The sequence below is a fragment of the Pseudophryne corroboree genome, chromosome 5 (genome assembly GCF_028390025.1).
Source record: "Pseudophryne corroboree isolate aPseCor3 chromosome 5, aPseCor3.hap2, whole genome shotgun sequence".
NCBI classification, from domain to species: Eukaryota; Metazoa; Chordata; class Amphibia; order Anura; family Myobatrachidae; genus Pseudophryne; species Pseudophryne corroboree.
In genome coordinates, this window is record NC_086448.1 from 120,861,791 (window position 1) to 120,887,071 (window position 25,281).

The following is a 25,281-nucleotide window of genomic DNA, read 5'->3' on the forward strand; positions in this document are numbered from 1 at the left end:
TGTGTTTTGTATACACTTAAATCCAGAATTGCTAAGTGTAAATGTTGCACTAACTATGAATCCTGAAAACACAGCCCCTTCTCTCAGATATTCCCTTCCTCATGGGTGTAGCCTGGGGTGGGCTGGGCATGTCCCACAAGTGATGGAGGAGGGTAGAATGTGTGTGAGGGTCAGAGTTGCGATCAGTCATGGAGAGCACCGAGTGAGGACAGTTATAGCGTCCCAGGGGTATAGACTGCACAGCCCCAGTCTCTGGAAAGCACCGCCCCCTCTTTACTATCAGCAGCAGCCATGGTGGGACCTGCCTGAGAGGCAGCTACTTGATGATACTTCCTTCAAAAGAAGAGAGACAAAAGAGATTTACAACAAGTACATTTCAAAGAGGAGGAAAGGGTTATACTGTAGATAATGGTTGGTAAGAATAAGGGGATAAGGGTTAATTAGAATGAAGGTTTTTATGTGCAATTGAGGTTAGGAGGAGTATTACCGCACTACATATGGATTGACTGATCGCCATATGTACTATGGAGATATCTGAAATGGATATTGTATGGGGCTACAATGTGACTGTATGTAATAACCTAGTTTCTAAGGTTGAAAAAAAGACAATTTGTCCATCGTGTTCAACCTGTTAGTGATCTCCTACACTGTAATATTGTTAAGACTAATAAACTGTGGTGAATGTTTAACCGTTATGTCAATTCCCTTTTTTTTTATTATTATTTCATTTTAATACTATAGTGCATGGTTAACCCACCATAACCCTGTATATTCTTATCCATTAGGAATGTATCTAGCCCATTCTTAAAAGTAATGATCGAGTCCACCATTACTACCCAAAGGCAGGGAATTCCTAATAAGTATTGTCCTTACTGTGAAGAAACTTTTTTGTCTCTGTTTGCGAAATCTCCTCTACTCTAACCTAAGTGGGTCTCCACGCGTCCTTTATGATGATCTTACCAAAAACAATTTCCCCGCTAGCTCTGTGTATTGACCCCTTATATATTTGTAAATGTTAATCACGTCCCCTCTTAATCTCCTTTTCTCCATTGTAAACATGCCTAGCCTAGCAAGCCTTTCCTCGTATTCTAGCATCTCCATCCCTTTAATCAATTTGGTCACCCATCTCTGAACCTTTTCTAGTTCCAGGATATTCTTTTTGTAGAATGGTGTCCATAACTGTACACAATATTTGAGATGTGGCCTCACTAGCGATTTATATAATGGGAGTATAATACTCTCATCCCTTGCATCAACTCCCCGCTTTATGCATGCTAATACCTTGTTTGCTGCATTCCTACATTCGGTACTACTGCTAAGTTTGTTATTTATGTGGACACCTAAATCTTTTTCCAGTACAGAATCCCCTAATTTTTCCCCATTTAGTATGTAGGTAGTATTTATGTTTTTGCTACCAAAGTACATTCTCTTACATTTGTCTTTATTGAACCGCATTCTCCATTTTGCTGCCCATGTTTCCAGTTTAAATACGTCGTTCTGAAGAGACTCCGCATCCCCCTCCGAATTTATAACCTTACACAGTTTGGTATCGTCTGCAAAAATTGACACTGACTCTAGACCTACTACTAGATCATTTATGAAAATGTTGAACAGTAGTGGTCCAAGTACAGCCCCTTGTGGCACACCACTTAGTACTTCAGTCTAATTTGTAAAAGTTCCATTTACCCCCCACTCGCTGCTTCCTTTTATCCAAACCAATTTCTAGCCCAAGTGCATATTATGCTTCCTAGCACAGGTTCTCTTAATTTGTAGATAAGTCTCATGTGAGGTACTGTATCAAAAGCTTTAGCAAAGTCTAAACAGATTATGTCCACTTCTTTACTCTGATCTAGGTTCGAACTAACTGTTTCATAAAAGCCTATTAAGTTAGTTTGACAAAATCTATCCTTCACAAATCTATGTTGGTTCCTATTAATAACTTTATTGGTTTCAAGGAACTCCTGTATTCTATCCCTTCAAATACCTTCCAGTACTTCCCCACTATGGATAGGCAGTACAGATGGTGTAATGGATAGCATTATTGCCTCACAGCACTGAGGTCATGGGTTCAATTCCCACCATGGCCCTAACTGTGTGGAGTTTGTATATTCTCCCCATACTTTCGTGGGTTTCCTCTGGGTACTCCAGTTCCTCCCACAATCCAAAAATATACTGGTAGGTTAATTGGCTCCCAACAAAATTAACCCTAATGTGAATGTGTGTGCATGTACATGTGGTAGGGAATACAGATTGTATGCTCCACTGGGGCAGGGACTGATGTGAATTACCAAATATTCTCTGTAAAGCGCTGCAGAATATGTGTGTGCTATATAAATAACTGGTAATAAAAAATAATAATAATAATAATAATAAATGGGTGTAAGACTTACTGGTCTATAATTACCCGGTTCATATTTACTTCCCTTTTTAAATATGGGCACTACTTCCACTATATACCAGTCTTTAGGAACCATGCCTGATGTAACTGAGTCATTGAAAATCAAATATAGGTGTCTTGCTAATTCGGAGTGGAGTTCCATGTGAACCCTTGGGTGAATTCCGTTGGGGCCAGGTGACTTATTAATCTTAATTTTTCTTATTTAGTCACAGACTACTTCCTCACTTAAATAAGCATTTAGCAGCGGGACATTATCATTACTGAGGTTATGTGTCAATCCTGCAATTTGGCCCTCTCCTTTAATATTTTGCTGTTGATGTATTTAAAAAAACATTTTGGGGTTTGATTTACTTTCCTTTGCTATTAGCTTTTCCATTTCTATTTTAGACACTCTGATTTATTTATTTTTTTCAGATTTTGTGACAATCCTTATAGTACTGGAATGACTCCGCCTTCCCGTCTGATTTATACTTTTTAAAGTTTGTAGCAAGCTCCAGAATGCATAACTTTTACCTATAGTAAATATTAATTGTACCAGTGATTCAATTCCCCTAACTATGGGATTGTAACATGGACATTGATACTTGGGGGACCAGTATTAAATTGAATAATGGTTTTAATTGACATCTCCTTTTGTTTATGTATTGGACAAGTTTTTCCTTTACATAGTTTTCCATCTTCAAATTACTTTACTAATTACATTGCATTATCTTTGTGGTCTCCTTCTGTGCTTGTGTAATCTTTCACAGAATACAGATATGTCCTGAAAGCAGCTTTCTGTTGTGTCCCACACAGGAAACAATTGTGTCTAATTATATAAATTCAGGAATTAAAGAATTCTTGGTATCCGGATGATTGATAGACCGTGTCTAATTAGACCAGGGATTTGGAACCTTTGGCCCTCCAGGTGCTGTTGAACTACACATCCCAGCATGCCTTGCAACAGTTTTAGCATGGCCAAGTAGCAAAGCTGTAGCATAGCATGCTGGTATGTGTAGTTCAACAACAGCTGGAGGGCCAAAGGTTCCCCATCCCTGAGTTAGACAGTCAATAGATAGACACCATGGGGGAGATTCAAATATTTGAAAAATCGGTTGGGTGTCTGTTGTTTCCTGTTTATTAGATAGGAAAAAACAGACTCCCAACTGACTTTTCAAACATTTGAATCTTCCCCCATATGTTAGAAAGACATTAGGTCGACAGTCATAGGGTCGACATAAAAAGGATAGACAGTACAAAAGGTCAACAGGGTCAAAAGGTCGACATGTAAATGGTCAACATAAAAAAGTAGATAGGTTTTTTAAACATTTTAAATGTTTTTGGACTTTTTCATACCTTCTCTATCCATGTCGGCATACAGTTGGTTATAAACCTTGTGGCGAGCGTAGCGCCTTTCTACAATTGGGGGTCCCACATGACAAAACTACAGTATCCACACAAACCCCAAAAATGCAAAAAAAATGGTGTCTACCTTATCAAATCGACAATTTTAATGTTGACCATCTTACTCTGTCAACCTTTTGACTGTCTAACATGTGGTGTCTATCTTTTGACTGTCTAACTAGACACTGTCTATCTATTATACCACACCCAGTATTCTTACAGTGGAAAATCTAATTTACCATAAGCTTGTATGCCATTCTTGCCAACATTCCTGGAATGTCTGGGAGACTCCAAAACTTTGGTGAGTTCCCCCACATTCCCAAGTCCCGTCCGCTTCTCCTGTGAGGTGGGCAGGACAAAGGTTTGAATAATTTATTTGTATCATTATTGCCTCACCCTCTGTTATGTGACAGGGAGAAATTCAATTAGTGATGAAAACGCGTTTTTGCGGAAAAAAGAAGCGAAATTACTGCAAATCGTCAAACACCTATTCAATTGCCCGCGACATTGCCTTCGCTGTAATTTTACAGTGATTTTCAATTTGCTGACTCTGAGAAGGTGATAAACTTGAGGAAAATCCATATTTTAAGTTAAAAATGTTGAGATCTGGTTTTCAGGGAAAACTTAAAAGTTTTTAATTATTTTTAATTGGCCAATAATGACATGTCGTTTTTGGGGTGAAAAAGTGCAAAATGATGGAAATTGTGGTACAAGGGCCCTCATTCCGAGTTGATCGGTCGCAAGGCGAATTTAGCAGAGTTACACACGCTAAGCCGCCGCCTACTGGGAGTGAATCTTAGCTTCTTAAAATTGCGACCGATGTATTCGCAATATTGCGATTACTAACTACTTAGCAGTTTCAGAGTAGCTCCAGACTTACTCTGCCTGTGCGATCAGTTCAGTGCTTGTCGTTCCTGGTTGACGTCACAAACACACCCAGCGTTCGCCCAGGCACTCCCACCGTTTCTCCGGCCACTCCTGCGTTTTTTCTGGAAACGGTAGCGTTTTCAGCCACACGCCCCTGAAACGCCGTGTTTCCGCCCAGTAACACCCATTTCCTGTCAATCACATTACGATCGCCGGAGCGAAGAAAAAGCCGTGAGTAAAAATACTTTCTTCATAGTAAAGTTACTTGGCGCAGTCGCAGTGCGAACATTGCGCATGCGTACTAGGCGGATTTTCACTGCGATGCGATGAAAAAGAACGAGCGAACAACTCTGAATGAGGGCCAAGGTATGGGACAGGTATATTGGGGTACTTTATGAGTGGGACAAGTGGTTTTAGACTTGCAGATGGGAGTAATTGGTCTATTTCTACCTGGGTTTTATTTAAAGTCCCCTAAATTGACCCAAATACATACTTATACCCATTTTTATGTGCCCCAATTTAAATTTTAACACTTATTTTGATGGAAAAAATAGCTTTCTATATTTTTTTTTTTTTACAAAAATGTATATAACAGCAATTTGACCCTATTTAAGAACCAGAAAAACATTTATTATAACCAATAAAAAGACTTTTACACTGTTATCTGATATTAGTTTAGCTTTTTTGGGTGGCACGGACAGATTTACCCGTTTTTCACTTTCTGCACCAATTTTCACGGCAATCTCGTTTTCGCTAATTTGCATTTGAATAGGGTGAATCGCGGGAGTGCGCATACCCACAAAAAGTCAATTTTCACAGCAAAAAAATTTGTGAAATCGGCAATCGCGGAATATTGCAGTGATTTTGCCACTAATTGAATACCCCCCTTAACTTGAATAGTACTTCACCCAACCCCTGCCCCCAAACATACCAGCTCAGGACAGTAGGTAGAGTAAGAATCATTTATGCATTAGTATAATATTAACTGAAATTAGAGTTAATGAGAAGAGAAGTTGCTATAGGAGGTTTTATTCCTACATGTGTACGAGATATACTGTAGAATTCTCTAATTATAATTATTTCTCTAGAGTCTAACGTATGCAAATATTACGCCTAAGGGCCTCTCTGTCCACAAAAAGTATGCTTTTAATAGTGTACATTAATTTTCCTAATGTGCTTTCATTATGATTTGTGTTGTCTGATGAGTAGTTATCTAATAATTAGTATTCAAATTGTGATAAGACGCAACAACCAGTTGATTATCACTGAATGTTATCTAGAATTGGATTTATTAAGTGTATAGTACAGTAGTCTATATACTGTACTGTTTCCACGTACTGTATCTTAGATATAGTAACTTCCTTTGTGTATAAGCCGTTGACTATTGGCTATTGCGTGTATTTCTATGTGCATATGATATATGGTCATTTAATTTCCGCAACCATTATTATCTTACCGGGCGGTCTTTGCAGTCCTTTATGAGTGGATGAACGGTATCCGGTCTTTAGGTCGACACTCATTAGGTCAACCTCTATTGATCGACATGCATTAGGTCGACATGGTCACTAGTTCGACATGGCAAAGGTCGACGCATAAAAAGGGCGACATGGGTTTTTCACTTTTTTTTCTCATTTTTTGAACTTTCATACTTTGATCCATGTGGACTACGATAGGGAATAGTTACCTTGCCAGAAGCATGGCGAACGAAGCGGTGCACTAATTGGTGTTCCCGGTCACTTCACAAAGAAAACGACAACATTTTTTTAAAACTCATGTCGACCTTATACCATGTCGACCTTTTCCATGTCAACCAAATGACTGTGTCGATCTAGTCACTGTCGACCAATAGTGGCCGACTTAATGACTGTCGACCTAGTTACTTTTGACCCAACGATCCACACCCTGGATGAACATGACCTTAGGAAGCCCATGTTAGGCTTGAGTGAATTGAATAAACTACTGCATTTACAATATACCTATTCAGGCAACATTATATTTCGGCAAACTAACACAACTATAGGGTGTTGGTTAAAAACGTTTCATTTTGTTGGCTACATCAACTAACTACAGTATTTATTATATGTGCAATGTAATTAAATGTAGCGACATCCTGCATATGATTCTATGTAGTATCAGATTGGAAGAACAAGAATCCTTATTGCTGTAATTTGCGGCAATAAGGATTCTTAATTTCCAGGAGTGAAATGCATAATTTAATAAACGTGCCCCTTTTTAAAGGAGTATTTATGAAAACGTCAGTTGATATTGATGTTTCCCAGATTCCTTGACATGTTTACAATATTTTAGGTGTGTAGGTGAAATCCAGATCAGATCAACCTGGGCTCTGACACCAATGAGAGAAGATCCAGCAAAGTTGTAATCTAATAGCAGCTTTCATGTAACACTGGAACCGTTGAGGTGATTCAGTCCTTTTTCTCACACTACGGGGCTGAGTTGGGTCCAAGCATAAAAAAGAAATGGAGTAACTGTGCATCATGGTCGTGAGCAGCTACTGTGGCTGACACCGTGCGTGTGACCGTGGGCTGGTATTGTGCTGATGACCTTTAATTACTGGTATTGTATAGGCAAACGCAGGGAAGTGGGGGGAGGGGGGGTCTGGGGTCCTGGAAATCCCTTGCTCTTGGCCAGCAGTTATAATTATGACCACAATAGCAATGGTATAAAATAATAGCCCAGATCTGTCACTCTGTGACTGTGTGGATAACGCTGGGCGTGGCTAGGAGCTCTCATTGGATTAACAGCAGGTCTATCACATCCAGTCCACAGCTGATTGGCCGAGGAGCCCCCTTCCACACAGGTTACATCCAATGGGAGGCTCTGCCCTTTGGCTGCTGTGTGCTCCCAGAGCAGGATTAACAATGGGGCTGATGGAGCTGCAGCTCCAGGTCCACACCCCAAAATAGGCCCGCTGTATCTGCAGCAACATACCCTCCAACAATTTACACATAAAAATCGGTACAAATTTGAAAAGGGGGCATGGCAATGGGTAAAGTGCCATGGCCACGCCCCTTTTTCTTTTAGAGATGTGCACCGGAAATTTTTCGGGTTTTGGGTTCGGTTCCGTGGCCGTGTTTTGGGTTCGAACGTGTTTTGGCAAAACCTCACCGAATGTTTTTGTCGGATTCGGGTGTGTTTTGGATTCGGGTGTTTTTTTCAAAAAACCCTAAAAAACAGCTTAAATCATAGAATTTGGGGGTCATTTTGATCCCAAAGTATTATTAACCTCAATAACCATAATTTCCACTCATTTTCAGTCTATTCTGAACACCTCACACCTCACAATATTATTTTTAGTCCTAAAATTTGCACCGAGGTCGCTGGATGACTAAGCTCAGCGACCCAAGTGGCCGACACAAACACCTGGCCCATCTAGGAGTGGCACTGCAGTGTCACGCAGGATGGCCCTTCCAAAAAACACCCCCCAAACAGCACATGACACAAAGAAAAAAAGAGGCGCAATGAGGTAGCTGTGTGAGTAAGCTAAGCGACCCTAGTGGCCGACACAAACACCTGGCCCATCTAGGAGTGGCACTGCAGTGTCACGCAGGATGGCCCTTCCAAAAAATACTCCCCAAACAGCACATGACGCAAAGAAGAAAAAAAAGAGGCGCAATGAGGTAGCTGTGTGACTAAGATAAGCGACCCTAGTGGCCGACACAAACACCTGGCCCATCTAGGAGTGGCACTGCAGTGTCACGCAGGATGGCCCTTCCAAAAAACACTCCCCAAACAGCACATGACGCAAAGAAAAATGAAAGAAAAAAGAGGTGCAAGATGGAATTGTCCTTGGGCCCTCCCACCCACCCTTATGTTGTATAAACAGGACATGCACACTTTAACCAACCCATCATTTCAGTGACCGGGTCTGCCACACGACTGTGACTGAAATGACGGGTTGGTTTGGACCCCCACCAAAAAAGAAGCAATTAATCTCTCCTTGCACAAACTGGCTCTACAGAGGCAAGATGTCCACCTCATCATCATCCTCCGATTCATCACCGTGTACATCCCCCTCCTCACAGATTATCAATTCGTCCCCACTGGAATCCACCATCACAGCTCCCTGTGTACTTTGTGGAGGCAATTGCTGCTGGTGAATGTCTCCACGGAGGAATTGATTATAATTCATTTTAATGAACATCATCTTCTCCACATTTTCTGGAAGTAACCTCGTACGCCGATTGCTGACAAGGTGAGCGGCGGCATTAAACACTCTTTCGGAGTACACACTTGTTGGAGGGCAACTTAGGTAGAATAAAGCCAGTTTGTGCAAGGGCCTCCAAATTGCCTCTTTTTCCTGCCAGTATACGTACGGACTGTCTGACGTGCCTACTTGGATGCGGTCACTCATATAATCCTCCACCATTCTTTCAATGGTGAGAGAATCATATGCAGTGACAGTAGACGACATGTCAGTAATCGTTGGCAGGTCCTTCAGTCCGGACCAGATGTCAGCATCAGCAGTCGCTCCAGACTGCCCTGCATCACCGCCAGCGGGTGGGCTCGGAATTCTGAGCCTTTTCCTCGCACCCCCAATTGCGGGAGAATGTGAAGGAGGAGATGTTGACAGGTCGCGTTCCGCTTGACTTGACAATTTTCTCACCAGCAGTTCTTTGAACCCCTGCAGACTTGTGTCTGCCGGAAAGAGAGATACAACGTAGGTTTTAAATCTAGGATCGAGCACGGTGGCCAAAATGTAGTGCTCTGATTTCAACAGATTGACCACCCGTGAATCCTTGTTAAGCGAATTAAGGGCTCCATCCACAAGTCCCACATGCCTAGCGGAATCGCTCTGTGTTAGCTCCTCCTTCAATGTCTCCAGCTTCTTCTGCAAAAGCCTGATGAGGGGAATGACCTGACTCAGACTGGCAGTGTCTGAACTGACTTCATGTGTGGCAAGTTCAAAAGGTTGCAGAACCTTGCACAACGTTGAAATCATTCTCCACTGCGCTTGAGACAGGTGCATTCCACCTCCTATATCGTGGTCAGTTGTATAGGCTTGAATGGCCTTTTGCTGCTCCTCCAACCTCTGAAGCATATAGAGGGTTGAATTCCACCTCGTTACCACTTCTTGCTTCAGATGATGGCAGGGCAGGTTCAGGCGTTTTTGGTGTTGCTCCAGTCTTCTGTACGTGGTGCCTGTACGCCGAAAGTGTCCCGCAATTCTTCTGGCCACCGACAGCATCCTGTCGTTTTTTAAATAATTCTGCACCACCAAATTCAAGGTATGTGCAAAACATGGGACGTGCTGGAATTTGCCCAGATTTAATGCACACACAATATTGCTGGCGTTGTCCGATGCCACAAATCCACAGGAGAGTCCAATTGGGGTAAGCCATTCTGCGATGATCTTCCTCAGTTGCCGTAAGAGGTTTTCAGCTGTGTGCGTATTCTGGAAAGCGGTGATACAAAGCGTAGCCTGCCTAGGAAAGAGTTGGCGTTTGCGAGATGCTGCTACTGGTGCCGCCGCTGCTGTTCTTGCGGCGGGAGTCAATACATCTACCCAGTGGGCTGTCACAGTCATATAGTCCTGAGTCTGCCCTGCTCCACTTGTCCACATGTCCGTGGTTAAGTGGACATTGGGTACAACTGCATTTTTTAGGACACTGGTGAGTCTTTTTCTGACGTCCGTGTACATTTTCGGTATCGCCTGCCTAGAGAAATGGAACCTAGATGGCATTTGGTACCGGGGACACAGTACCTCAAACAAGTCTATAGTTGGCTCTGCAGTAATGATGGATACCGGAACCACGTTTCTCACCGCCCAGGATGCCAAGGCCTCAGTTATCCGCTTTGCAGCAGGATGACTGCTGTGATATTTCATCTTCCTCGCAAAGGACTGTTGGACAGTCAATTGCTTGGTGGAAGTAGTAAAAGTGGTCTTACGACTTCCCCTCTGGGATGACCATCGACTCCCAGCAGCAACAACAGCAGCGCCAGCAGCAGTAGGCGTTACACTCAAGGATGCATCGGAGGAATCCCAGGCAGGAGAGGACTCGTCAGAATTGCCAGTGACATGGCCTTCAGGACTATTGGCATTCCTGGGGAAGGAGGAAATTGACACTGAGGGAGTTGGTGGGGTGGTTTGCGTGAGCTTGGTTACAAGAGGAAGGGATTTACTGGTCAGTGGACTGCTTCCGCTGTCGCCCAAAGTTTTTGAACTTGTCACTGACTTATGATGAATGCGCTGCAGGTGACGTATAAGGGAGGATGTTCCGAGGTGGTTAACGTCCTTACCCCTACTTATTACAGCTTGACAAAGGCAACACACGGCTTGACACCTGTTGTCCGCATTTCTGTTGAAATACTTCCACACCGAAGAGCTGATTTTTTTGGTATTTTCACCAGGCATGTCAATGGCCATATTCCTCCCACGGACAACAGGTGTCTCCCTGGGTGCCTGACTTAAACAAACCACCTCACCATCAGAATCCTCCTTGTCAATTTCCTCCCCAGCGCCAGCAACACCCATATCCTCCTCATCCTGGTGTACTTCAACACTGACATCTTCAATCTGACTATCAGGAACTGGACTGCGGGTGCTCCTTCCAGCACTTGCAGGGGGCGTGCAAATGGTGGAAGGCGCATGCTCTTCACGTCCAGTGTTGGGAAGGTCAGGCATCGCAACCGACACAATTGGACTCTCCTTGTGGATTTAGGATTTCGAAGAACGCACAGTTCTTTGCGGTGCTTTTGCCAGCTTGAGTCTTTTCAGTTTTCTAGCGAGAGGCTGAGTGCTTCCATCCTCATGTGAAGCTGAACCACTAGCCATGAACATAGGCCAGGGCCTCAGCCGTTCCTTGCCACTCCGTGTGGTAAATGGCATATTGGCAAGTTTACGCTTCTCCTCCGACAATTTTATTTTAGGTTTTGGAGTCCTTTTTTTACTGATATTTGGTGTTTTGGATTTGACATGCTCTGTACTATGACATTGGGCATCGGCCTTGGCAGACGACGTTGCTGGCATTTCATCGTCTCGGCCATGACTAGTGGCAGCAGCTTCAGCACGAGGTGGAAGTGGATCTTGATCTTTCCCTAATTTTGGAACCTCAACATTTTTGTTCTCCATATTTTAATAGGCACAACTAAAAGGCACCTCAGGTAAACAATGGAGATGGATGGATACTAGTATACTTATGGATGACGAGTGACTGACGACACAGAGGTAGCTACAGCCGTGGACTACCGTACTGCGTCTGCTAGTATAGAGATGATAATGATATAAAATATATATATATCACTACTGCAGGTATATATAATAGAATGACGGACCTGCTGGACACTGTCAGCAGACTCCTACTACTAGTATGAAGAAGATAGAAAAAAAAACCCCACCACAGGTAGGTATACAATTATGGACGAGCACTGACGACACAGAGGTAGCTACAGCCGTGGACTACCGTACTGCGTCTGCTAGTATAGAGATGATAATGATATAAAAAATAAATATATATATATATATCACTACTGCAGGTATATATAATATAATGACGGACCTGCTGGACACTGTCAGCAGACTCCTAAACTACTAGTATGAAGAAGATAGAAAAAAAAACTCCACCACAGGTAGGTATACAATTATGGACGAGCACTGACGACACAGAGGTAGCTACAGCCGTGGACTACCGTACTGCGTCTGCTAGTATAGAGATGATAATGATATAAAAAATATATATATATCACTACTGCAGGTATATATAATATAATGACGGACCTGCTGGACACTGTCAGCAGACTCCTAAACTACTAGTATGAAGAAGATAGAAAAAAAAACTCCACCACAGGTAGGTATACAATTATGGATAAGCACTGACGACACAGAGGTAGCTACAGCCGTGGACTACCGTACTGCGTCTGCTAGTATAGAGATGATAATGATATAAAAAAAATATATATATATCACTACTGCAGGTATATATAATAGAATGACGGACCTTCTGGACACTGTCAGCAGACTCCTAAACTACTAGTATGAAGAAGATAGAAAAAAAAACTCCACCACAGGTAGGTATACAATTATGGACGAGCACTGACGACACAGAGGTAGCTACAGCCGTGGACTACCGTACTGCGTCTGCTAGTATAGAGATGATAATGATATAAAAAATATATATATATCACTACTGCAGGTATATATAATATAATGACGGACCTGCTGGACACTGTCAGCAGACTCCTAAACTACTAGTATGAAGAAGATAGAAAAAAAAACTCCACCACAGGTAGGTATACAATTATGGACGAGCACTGACGACACAGAGGTAGCCACAGCCGTGGACTTACCGTACTGCGTCTGCTAATCTAGAGATGATAAAGATGATAGAGATGAACAAAAAAAATATAACACTACTGCAGGTAAATATTTATATAATATAATGAATGACGGACCTGCTGGACACTGTCAGCAGAATGCGTTTATAGAATAAAATAAAAAAACACCACAGGAGTGTTTAACTTTTTCAGGCAGACAATATACTGGTGGTCACTGGTCAGTCACACTGGCAGCAAAAGTGTGCACTGTACTCCTGCTATAACTGCACCCCAGTCTCCCCCACAATTCAGCTGTGTGAGCAGTGAGCACTCAGCACAGTCAGATATACATAGATGATATTATCATGCAGCACACTGAGGCTGAGCACAGATATGGTATGTGACTGTGTATCGTTTTTTTTCAGGCAGAGAACGGATTATATTAAATAATAAATAAAACTGGTGGTGGTCACTAGTAACTATCAGCAAAACTCTGCACTCTGAGTACTCCTAATGCTCCCCAAAATTACTAAGTTAGTAGTAAATCAACTCAAGTGTCTCTATCTATTCTAACGGAGAGGACGCCTGCCACGTCCTCTCCCTATCAATCTCAATGCACGTGTGAAAATGGCGGCGATGCGCGGCTCCTTATATAGAATCCGAGCCTCGCGAGAATCCGACAGCGGGATGATGACGTTCGGGCGCGCTCGGGTTAACCGAGCAAGGCAGGAAGATCCGAGTCTGCCTCGGACCCGTGTAAAAAGGCTGAAGTTCGGGGGGTTCGGATTCCGAGGAACCGAACCCGCTCATCTCTACTTTCGATGGAAGTGTGGAGAGGCAAAACTCGGTACAGACCATGAAGAAAAGAAAAAAAAAAGTACTGTACCTGCCAAAAAGGTACTGCTGGAAGGTATGCCACTGCATCTGCAGCAAATCTCTGCACTGTAGATAGGGGAAAAAAATCCTTTTGCTGCCAGTTCGCCTACCCCCTCCGTCATCAACAATCCCCACTCCCTAGCCGCAGCGCAGGTGGAACAAAAGCTGCTGCTGCCACCGGAATAGATGTGTATGAAAGCGCCACAGCGGAAGGCTTTCATAGCCCTCCCTGCGCCGCATACTCTCTGAGCCCCGGAGCCTCCTCTGCGCGTGATGTCACAGAAGTGCCTCCTCGCCACAGCCGCACCCAGATCCCCAGAGGCTCTGACTCCGCAACACAGCACCTGGGCTGCCGGCCTGGAAGCCCCGAGATGGCTAATGTTACCGATAGAGAGGGTGATATCGTGGAGGGTAATGTCTGGACGCTGAAACAATGTAAAGGTGACAGTGCTGTGCAGTGCAGTGGATGTCCAGTGTCACTGACACTGCGCAGCACTCTCACCTTTACATTGATTCAGCCTGTCAGTCAGTTCTGCCAGCCAGTCACTATTGTTAGCACCGGTGTCCCAATGCACCGCATTAAAGGGAAGTGCACACACTAAATAAACTACAGCTCCCAGCAGCCCTTAGCACCGAAGCATTACGACGCTAAGGGCTGCTGGGAGCTGTAGTTTATTGAGTGCATCTTCAGTGTAATGCTGCGCCCTGGGACACCGGCGCTAACAATTGTGACTGGCTGCTTGGCTGCTGTGCGAGTCTCCAGGAGAGCCACTGCCAAAGAGAGGACAGCCCCTCCCCCACTCAGAGTACCTCCGGGCCCCATCCGTGGCACCCCCGCCCCCCTTTGCCCCACCCACGGTGGCTCTGGACCCCCTTCCCCACCCACAGCACCCCCGCCCCACCACCGCACCCTCCCCTTTCCCACCTGTGGCACCCTCTCACCCGCGGTGGCTTCGGACCCATCCTGGAAAGTTACAGACTTTGCATAAGGTTAACTGTTATAATGAGGCATATTTATCAATATAGACCTAAAGAAGCATGATACTTAGATATATAAATCAATGCGAGTTGCGGCATTGGATACCATATTATTGGAACAGTTCATGATTGCTCTGGTGTGGGGACATCTAGCCCTAAAATCAGCTATCCCCACAATCCCTAACTCTGAAGATGATGCCACTACAGGTTGAGTATCCCTTATCCAAAATGCTTGGGACCAGAGGTATTTTGGATATCGGATTTTTCCGTATTTTGGAATAATTGCATACCATAATGAGATATCATGGAGATGGGACCTAAATCTAAGCACAGAATGCATTTATGTTACATATACATCTCATACACACACAGCCTGAAGGTCATTTTAGCCAATATTTTTACTAACTTTGTGCATTAAACAAAGTGTGTGTACATTCACACAATTCATTTATGTTTCATATACACCTTATACACACAGCCTGAAGGTCATTTAATACAATATTTTTAATAACTTTGTGTATTAAACAAAGTTTGTGTACATTGAGCCACAGAAAACAAAGATTTCACTATCTCACTCTCACTCAAAAAAGTCCGTATTTCGGAATATTCCGTATTTCGGAATATTTGGATATGGGATACTCAACCTGTATTACTAGCATCATAACTTTACATGGCAGTGAAAGTTAGTTTGCATGCATAAGGACACGCCAAGCAGACGGGGCACAGAGATCCAAACGGATCCCGTTTTGTAATCCGGCACTCCTTTGCATTGGTATCCAGATCCCTACTCAAATCTAAAGATGGCTTAGGTTCCCGCAGGTAAACTCTAAAACTTTCCAGAGTTCACTAAATATTAGGTGGACATATCGACCTCCTAATATAATGAAGGGGTCCTTCACCAAAAACTACCGTATTGGCATGTGTAACAGTACCATTTGTCATAATGAATAGACCCCATCATCTGTGACCATTAGTCATAATGAATAGACTCCATCATCTGGGTGTGCAGCATGTTCCTTGATATAATAGCAGCTTTAACGCAGTAAAATAATACTGTTGTTTTAGTGATGTCAGTGTTATGGGGGAGATGTATCAAACCTCCTAAAAAGAACAAGGAGAGAAGTTGCCCATAGCAACATGTCATCTATCAAGCACAGTCTATAAAACCATTAGAAGCTGACTTGTTGCTATAGGCCAGGCTTTTTCAACCAGCGTGCCGTGGCACACTAGTGTGCCGCGACCAGTTGCAAGGTGTGCCGCGGAGCCAGAGCAGCTTCCTGCACCTTCAGAGTGAACTGCTGGCCCGGGCTCTTCTTAGAGGAGCAGTTATACTCCGGCCGTGACCTATGCCTTGAAGACGTGGCGGTGTGATATCATAGGTCACGGACGCGGCGTTTCACCTCCCAGCCAGCCCACCTGCCTGCATACACATCTTCCAGTTCCCGTCTGCATCCACAACTTTCCCTGCCCACCCACATCCACACCTGCCCGACCGCCCGCTGCTCAGTATTCGCAGCACTCCACTATGAACAACTCCCGCCACTGAGGGACAGGGAGGGGGACAGCTGACTGGTAGGGGCCAATATTTGTTATTTCTCCTGTGGGGAGCAAAAGGATTTATGGGGAGCAATAGGATTTATCTGGGATGCGATGTGTTTTTTCTGTGTAAGCCAATGTACAGTATGTGTGAAATTGTTTTTTTTTTTACTGTGAGGGCCAATGTGCGTTTTTTGTTTTTTTTTTCTGTGGGGAACTGATGGTGTGCCTTGGCAATTGTAAAATATTATTCGGTGTGCCGCAAGTAAAAAAAGGTTAAAATTCACTGTTATAGGCAAATAATCTACCTGTCACGCACCTAAGTATAGAATCTTTCAAAATTCCAAAATCTGTTCTTAACAATATGTAAAAGATTTTGACATACATGTAACGGTTCTTAAGTGCTCTGGCTAGTATGTCTCTGCAGACTGTGTATTCAGTTACAGAGTAAAGTCTTCTTTATTGAAATCAGGCTAAATTATGACAATGCTTCCCTGCTGCAAAAATGTATAATCATAATCTATTTCTTATTTCAGGCCCATGCATTAAAAATGTTTTCATTATGTGGAAAACCATTTGTATTTGATGGATTTCCTGACCCGTCTGACACATGGGAAATAATTGAGACTATTGGCAAAGGGACCTATGGTAAAGTTTTTAAAGTGGTGAATAAGAAAAACGGAAGCAAAGCCGCAGTAAAGATCTTGGATCCATTTCATGTAAGTCACCTGAAACTTTCACTGATTGCTTTTCTACAAAAATGTGCACATTTATCCCATGTTCAAGAGAAGAGATATATTTATTAAGTTATTTTTATTTTTGTAAATGATCATAATGGGGGACGTTTCTGAAAACATTTGCATAAGTGACTGTGGAAATGGTGGTGCTGAGCAACCAATCAGACACTTGCTTTCATTCTGTAATCATTATGACACAAATGGCAGTAAAAATCTGATTTGTTGCTATGATCAATTCAACATTGTATGCTATCTCATCAGTGAATCTCTGCATTTTATGAATTATTTGAAGATTATTTGATATAAAATACCTGTGATTATATTACCAGTTATAATAATGCTACACAATGCAGTCTAACCTTAGTGAAATATTATATACTGTTTTTATAATACCTTATTTAAGTATACTGTATATAAATACCTTTGCTTATGTAACGATGATTGTTATTAGAATATTAATGATTATTAGGATACAGGGGCGGATCCAGAAGAAAATGAAAGCGGGGGGGCACCATGATAGGGGAACGGTAATAGTTATATTTACATGCACCTAAGGCACGTGTGCTCCCAGATAAGGGGTGTGGTATCACAGAAGGTGTGGCCTCACAGAATACGCCATTAGGTAATGATTGGCTGTAGGAGCGCATCCTGGTTTATTGCCAATGTTTCACCCTGATGAAAAGGCTGATTGGGCCTTGAAATGTTGGTCACCTGTTCCATTAGTTATGGGAGCCTGGAAGGCACCCCAGCACAATATAATTATTATAGTTTTTAGTTGGTGGTGGCAGGTGCAGCATACCTTGTTTTGGGCACTGCACTGAGACGCAGACTGCAGGACACGAACTGCCCATCTTTGATTAGCAGAAGCAGCCAGCTGGATCTCCAACAAGCAGCATAAGACGTCTGCAGGACAGCCCTGTCACAATCACGCGGGCCGCCTTCTCAAAGCTGAGGCTAAGTGTGACTGCACCTAGCATGGTGGTAAAGGAAGTGGAGGAGGATGCGCTGGGATTATTGTGTGGTGCAGTGAGGGCTAATGAAGCCTTCTGCGCCGTCGTAAGTAACAGTCTTACTTGATGCTGGCATTTGAACCCTGCGCCTGGACTGGAGGTTGTGGTGTGAGCACACAGACTTGCTGTCAGAGATGCGGCGGGTCCTAGTGTCTGCCGGCTCTTTTACCAAATCTGACTGACGGAAATAGCAGTAGTGCTGCTGCTGTTCTCCTTTTGAAAAAATAAGTCAGAAACGACGGGGGGTGGGGGGGTGTACGGGCCCGAGTGCCCCCCCCCCTTCCCTGGATCTGCCTATGTTAGGATATACTGTATGTAACAAGAACAATGAATGATGTCTCACTTGAAATGACTGCATATATAATGCTGATTATTGTAATACTGATTATGTAATGCTAATTATTGGTGGATTTAAAGTGATGAGAAAAGAAAAAAAAACTGCGACTTTTTGCTTCCAGTGTGCAATCCTCTGCTTCTGTGATTCTTACTACCAGTGTGCAATCCTTAGTTCATTGCACAATATTGGTTATATGTTTTACTTAGACAGCTTACTATGCAATCTAGCTTCCAGTAATTGATGTCCATTCTTTGAAGTTTTATACATAATATTTCTGTAGATGCTCCATTTTCAGTTCTGCACCTGTTTATCCTGCAGATAAAGTAAAATAAAAAGATTAATACATAAATAGAAACAAAGTCACAAGTACAAATATACACATGCATGTTTTGGGATGATCTGCAAACACTGTACTTTTTCTTTCACATGACCACAAATACAATATTTAAACTGATCTCTGCACCCCAATGAGTAGTTAAAAGCACACTAATGACTATGCATGTCAAACATCCCCCTCATTATATTTACACTGTCTGAATGGTGCACAAAAAAACTGAAAAATCTCAGGCCTCCTTCATGCATCTACTTTGTGCATTTGTTTATGCTAGTAAGAGTATAGCCTAGCACATCAAGATAGAATCAGCTGCATGGATGCAAAATTTTGTAGGATTGGTCATACCTTGCTGAATATGAGCTAGACATGGTCATCTATTGTACCCACATGCAAAAATTAAACTGTGTGTAAATGGACTGTAATGAACTTGAAAGTATGGAGACTACACTAGTGTATCTATAAGGTGTGCAGTGCACAAGGGCCCCTAAGTTCAGGGGGGCCCGCCCCACATACCCTGCACCCGTATAATTATATGTACTGTTCTGTTCGCTTGACGCTGGCTGCAGAGTTGCAAAAATCACTGGGAAAATGGCCATGTGCAGTAGAGATGTTCCCAGTAACAAGGAGTGGGTGCCATGTTCCTGGAGACCTGCGCACGCGCAGTAGACTGTGGCACATGGGTAGAGCTAGAATAAGCCTCGGGTGGAAGGGGCACTTAATATGGGAGGTGGGGCCTGGGTGAAGGGGGGGTGTATATTGGATTGTGCATACTTCACAACATGACCCATTCCAGGAAGGACACAATGCTTTGCTCCTAGACTTCTCTCTTAATATATGATTGGCGTCACCAGTGTTGAATTATTTAACTGATAAGAAAGGTATTTCAACACAAGTGATTGCAATCTTAAATTAAAAGGGAAGTCCAGGTAGAGAGCATTTTGTCCATCCTGGAATGGGTCATGGTCGGAGGTATTAATTGGGTATATTAAATTTAAATCAATTGTGTATATTAGATTTAAACTAATACTGTCGTTTAATAATACCTGGGTACTGTTTATTGCTCCACCTAATTGAGAGACCGCTATTTTCTAAAGTTTTCTTGTAAGGAAACAAAGACAATTTACACAACCTTAAAATACAAACAGAAAAATAAAATCTATAACTTATCTTGTCACATGCATGAATAGCAGCAGCCTCTGTACTACTTACACGCTGGGACAGGACTTTGAAACCTGATGCTCCTTCTGTGTCTCTTCCTGCACTGCATACTGGCCCTCATTCCGAGTTGATCGTTCGCTAGCTACTTTTTGCAGCCGTGCAAACGCATAGTCGCTGCTCACGGGGGAGTGTATTTTAGCTTTGCAAGTGTGCGATCTCATGTGTAGCCGAGTGGTACGAAAAAGTTTTTTGCAGTTTCTGAGTAGGTCTGAACTTACTCAGCCCTTGCGATCACTTCAGCCTGTCCGGTCCTGGAATTGACGTCAGACACCAGCCCTGCCAACACCTGGACACGCCTGCATTTTCCCTACCACTCCCAGAAAATGGTCAGTTGACACCCATAAGCGCCCTCTTGTTGTCAACCGCGATCAGTTGTGTGAATGGATTAGTCGCTAGAAGCCTTGCACAGCAATGATTCTGTTTGTACCCATACGACGCGCGTGCGCATTGCGGTGCATATGCATGCGCAGTAGTAACCTGATCGCTGTGCTGCAAAAAACGGCAGCGAGTAATCAACTCTGAATGAGGGCCAGTGTCCTGTTTGCATTCTGACTGGTTCTGCTTCTGCAAGATAGAGAGAGCTATTCATACCAGTGTGCTCCGGTAAGGGGGGGCGGGGGGTTCCTGACAGAGGGGAGCCAGGGTACAGTATGCCCTGAGTCCCCCCCCCCCCCCACCTTCCCTTTATCTGGCTATACACATGGGCGCCCTCCTCTCTTACACCTCCTCTGCCTCCACACCATCCTGATTTCAGTGGAACAGTACCAATGTGTCCTCTTTCCAGCTATCATGATCATGACTGCTTTGTCCTAATCACCAGGAGGTTACTGAGGTATGTATCAGGTTTGCAGGTCTGTACTGCTGCTCTGAAAGCATTGGTGCGTGCAGAAGTGAAAGAGTTTACAGTAAAGGAACTGGCCGCATGTCACGAACCTCGGGCAGCGGCGACCGCGCTTGTCCCTGCGGGTGGCCTGGTCTGCCCGGCGCCTCTCTTCCCCTGTCAGTCTCCGGCTTCAGCGGCGGGTCGGCGCTGCTCTCCGGCGGCTTCCCGGAAGCAAGGGCGCCGCCATCACAAGCAAGGGCAAGGAGGCGGAGCAGGTCTGACGTCACCTGCCTGCTCCGCCAATCAGGCTAGGGCGGGGAATTTAAAATCAGATACCAGGCAGAGATCCGATGCCTGAGTATCTTCGTTTCTCCTGTGGAAGCTATGATCCAGAGCTCCCTCGTCCCTGCAAGCATCCTGTGCTTCCAAGCATCCTGTCCCTGCAAGCATCCTGTGCTTCCAAGCATCCTGTGCCTACAAGCAACCTGTGCTTCCAAGCATCCTGTGCCTACAAGCAACCTGTGCTTCCAAGCATCCTGTGCCTACAAGCACCTCCGTGCCTCCAGTTACCTCCGTGTCTCCAAGCACCTCGTGCCTCCAAGCACCTCCGTGCCTCCAAGCACCTCCGTGCCTCCAAGCACCTCGTGCCTCCAAGCACCTCGTGCCTCCAAGCACCTCCGCGCCTCAAGCACCTCCGTGCCTCCAGTTACCTCCGTGCCTCCAGTTACCTCCGTGCCTCCAGTTACCTCCGTGCCTCCAAGCACCTCCGTGCCTCCAAGCACCTCGTGCCTCCAAGCACCCCGTGCCTCCAAGCACCTCCGCGCCTCAAAGCACCTCCGTGCCTCCAGTTACCTCCGTGTCTCCAAGCACCTCGTGCCTCCAAGCACCTCGTCCCTCCAAACACCTCGGTGTCTCCAAACACCTCCGTGCCTCCAAGCACCTCCGTGCCTCCAAACACCTCCGTGCCTCCAAGGGTCTCCCAGCACTCCCTGTACTCCCAGTACCTCAGTGCCTTCAATACCACAGTGTCTCCAATATCTCAGTACCCCAGCCTTCATTATTTCTACAAGTCTTGTCTTACAGGAGACCTACAAGAATTCCTCTGGGCCTCCCGCCTGCCGTCTTAGTTCTGCATGAGGAAGACCTACATCCGGCCATCTCTACTACGACCCAGTGGCGGTTCCTCTTCCCGGTCATCGGAAGAAGCCCCGAGTCCACAACACTCCCAAACCAGGTCAGTGATAGTATACTCAGGCCTCATGGACTCGGGGGATCGGAACACGGACTCTAGTGCCATCCAGAACCTGGCTTCTCGAGTGCAAAGTCAGGAAGCAGCACAAGGTCAGGTGATGCAGTACCTCCAGCAGTTGTCCGGGCGTCTGGATCAGATTCAGGCGTCTCTGGCCTCAGTAATTCCGGCTCCTGTTCCAGCAGTCGCACCAGTTGCCGTTGCCAGCAATGTTCAACCATCGGCCGGTGTCACTCCACGCCTTCAGTTGCCTACTCCGTCCCGCTATAATGGGAATCCCAAAAATTGTCGTGGTTTCTTGAACCAGTGCGAGGTACATTTCGAGCTACTTGCACACAACTTTCCTACAGACCGGTCCAAGGTAGCATATATTATTTCTCTGTTGGAAGGTTCTGCTTTGGATTGGGTGTCTCCATTATGGGAACGATCTGATCCCATGGTTTCCAACTACACCAACTTCATCTCGTCCTTTCGAAGGATTTTCGACGAGCCCGGCAGAATGACCACTGCTTCTTCCGATTTGCTCCGTGTTCGGCAGGGCGCCCGTTCCGTGGGCCAGTACGTGGTTCATTTCCAGACCATTGCTTCCGAACTACGCTGGAATAATGATGCCCTGAGAGCTGCCTTCTGGAACGGTCTTTCCGACCGGCTGAAAGACGAGCTGGTTACTAGAGATCTGCCGGATCCATTAGAAGATTTGATTTCCCTTTGCGTCAAGGTGGATCTTCGGATGCAGGAGCGTGGAAGAGAACGTAACCGTTCGGATCGTTCCAGGTTCCGGAATCCTACTCCTAGGCCGGTGGCCTCACCTAGCTCAGATGAGCCCATGCAAATTAACCGCTCCCGACTGTCTCCGGAAGAACGACAGCGTCGTCGTGAGGGTAAACTCTGCCTTTACTGTGGAGCCGCAGATCATTTTCTTAAATCTTGTAAAGTCCGTCCGGGAAACGGGCAGACCTAGCTTGTTCCGGAGGAGTCAAGCTGGGAGTTACGACAAAAGCTTCTCCAACTTCGGACTGCTTGCTTCCAGTAACTCTAGTCTCCAATTCAGTCTCCAGGTCTTGTGAAGCCCTATTGGATTCCGGAGCTGCAGGGAACTTCGTTTCTTCCTTCTGTGCCCAAAGTTTGGGTTTAAAGTTACGGCCTATCGAGCGGCCAATTTCACTGACGGCTATCAACGGGACTAGAATTTCCAAAGGTCTCATAATGTGGCGCACGGGGCCAGTTAAGCTGCGGGTCGGGGCTCTACATCAGGAAGATTTGGAACTCTTGGTAATCCCAGAAATGCCCCATGATCTGGTTCTTGGAATGCCTTGGCTGAAAAGTCATAACCCCCACATCGATTGGAAGTCGTCACAAATTCTGTCCTGGAGTTCCTTTTGTCACACTAATTGTCTTACTCCTGTTTGTCCGCTCCGTGTTACCTCCAAAACGGATGAAGAGCACATTCCGGAGGCATATCAAGGGTACAAGGACGTATTTTCGGAACAAGCTGCTGACCTGTTACCACCTCACAGGCCTTGGGACTGCCCTATTGACCTTGTCCCAGGGAAGACGCCACCTCGTGGTCGCACATATCCTCTGTCTCTTCCCGAGACTCAAGCCATGTCGGAGTATATTAAGTCCAATATGCTCAAGGGATTCATTCGCCCCTCTTCCTCCCCTGCTGGTGCAGGCTTCTTTTTCGTGAAGAAAAAGGACGGGGGGTTGAGACCATGCATCGACTACCGCGGCCTAAACGACATTACTATTAAGAATAAATACCCCTTGCCACTAATCACAGAGTTATTTGATAGGGTTCGTGGTGCCCGCATTTTTTCAAAACTCGACTTGAGAGGAGCTTATAATCTTATACGCATCCGAGAGGGGGATGAATGGAAGACTGCCTTTAATACCCGAGATGGGCATTACGAATACTTGGTGATGCCGTTTGGTCTTAGTAATGCTCCCGCGGTTTTCCAGGGATTCGTCAACGAAATCTTTCGTGATATGCTGTATCAGAGCGTTGTGGTATATCTGGACGACATACTGATTTTTTCCAAGAATCTTGTCGAACACAGGACTCAAGTCAAAGAGGTGCTACACCGTTTACAAGAGAATCATCTCTACGCCAAGCTTTCCAAATGTACCTTTGAAGTAACATCTATTCCGTTCCTCGGTTATGTCATCTCGGGGACGGAGCTTCGCATGGATCCGGAAAAGTTGTCGGCCATTCGTGATTGGACTCAGCCTCTTTCCCTGAAAGCAATACAAAGGTTCCTGGGCTTTGCGAACTACTACAGGAAATTCATTAAAGGTTTCTCCACCATTGTTGCACCCATTACTGCCCTGACGAGAAAGGGTTCTAATCCTAGTTTGTGGCCTCCGGAAGCCATTGTAGCTTTTTCTCGCTTAAAGTTAGCTTTCACGACGGCTCCAGTTCTCCAACAACCAAATTTCGAGGAACCCTTCTTCTTAGAAGTTGATGCATCTTCAGTCGGGGTGGGGGCTGTCCTCTCCCAGCATTCCTCTGATAAGAAATTACATCCGTGTGGCTTCCACTCTCGTAAATTCTCTCCAGCCGAACGAAATTACTCTATTGGAGACCAGGAACTCTTGGCAATCAAATCTGCCTTGGAAGAATGGAGATATCTTCTAGAAGGGGCTAAACATGTGTTTACCATCTACACGGATCACAAGAATTTACTGTACATCAAATCCGCACAATGTTTGAATCCTCGCCAGGCGAGATGGGCACTTTTCTTTTCCCGATTCTCGTTCATTATCAAGTACCGTGCCGGGACTCTCAATATTAAAGCAGATGCGCTTTCCCGTTCACAGGTTCCCACAGACGAGGATGAACCTCCGGAGCGGGGTTTAATTCTGAATCCAGTTTCTGTCTCTGCTGCTTTAACTACTCCAGCTCCTCCTCCTGGAAGAATGTCCGTACCAGCTAGATTCCGCCCAGGAATACTACGGTGGGTCCATAACTCCAAGTTTTCCGGTCATCCCGGCGCTCAGAAGATGTACAAGTTTCTGCAAAGGTCTTACTGGTGGAACACCATGAGGAAGGATGTACAAGATTGCGTTAATTCATGTCCCCAATGTACACAACATAAATCTCCTCGTCTGCCTCCTGCAGGGTTACTTCGTCCTCTGCCTATCCCTGTGAGACCCTGGACTCACATTTCCATGGACTTCATCACTGACTTGCCCTGTTCCAAGGGTTGCAACACCGTTTGGGTTATCGTTGACCGTTTTTCGAAGATGGCACACTTTGTGCCC

At 44.8% G+C, this 25,281-nt stretch overlaps 1 protein-coding gene across 6 annotated transcripts in view; it reads left to right on the forward strand.

Annotated features, from left to right (window-relative positions):
- MYO3A (myosin IIIA) overlaps positions 1 to 25,281 on the forward strand; it is a 527,514-nt gene that overhangs the window by 5,016 nt on the left and 497,217 nt on the right. For all 6 annotated transcript variants that reach the window (XM_063921638.1, XM_063921639.1, XM_063921642.1 and 3 more), the window contains exon 2: positions 16,846 to 17,028. In XM_063921638.1, coding sequence (XP_063777708.1) covers positions 16,861 to 17,028 — 168 coding nt within the window. In that variant the 5' untranslated portion in view covers positions 16,846 to 16,860. The remainder of the gene's footprint in view (positions 1 to 16,845; positions 17,029 to 25,281) is intronic.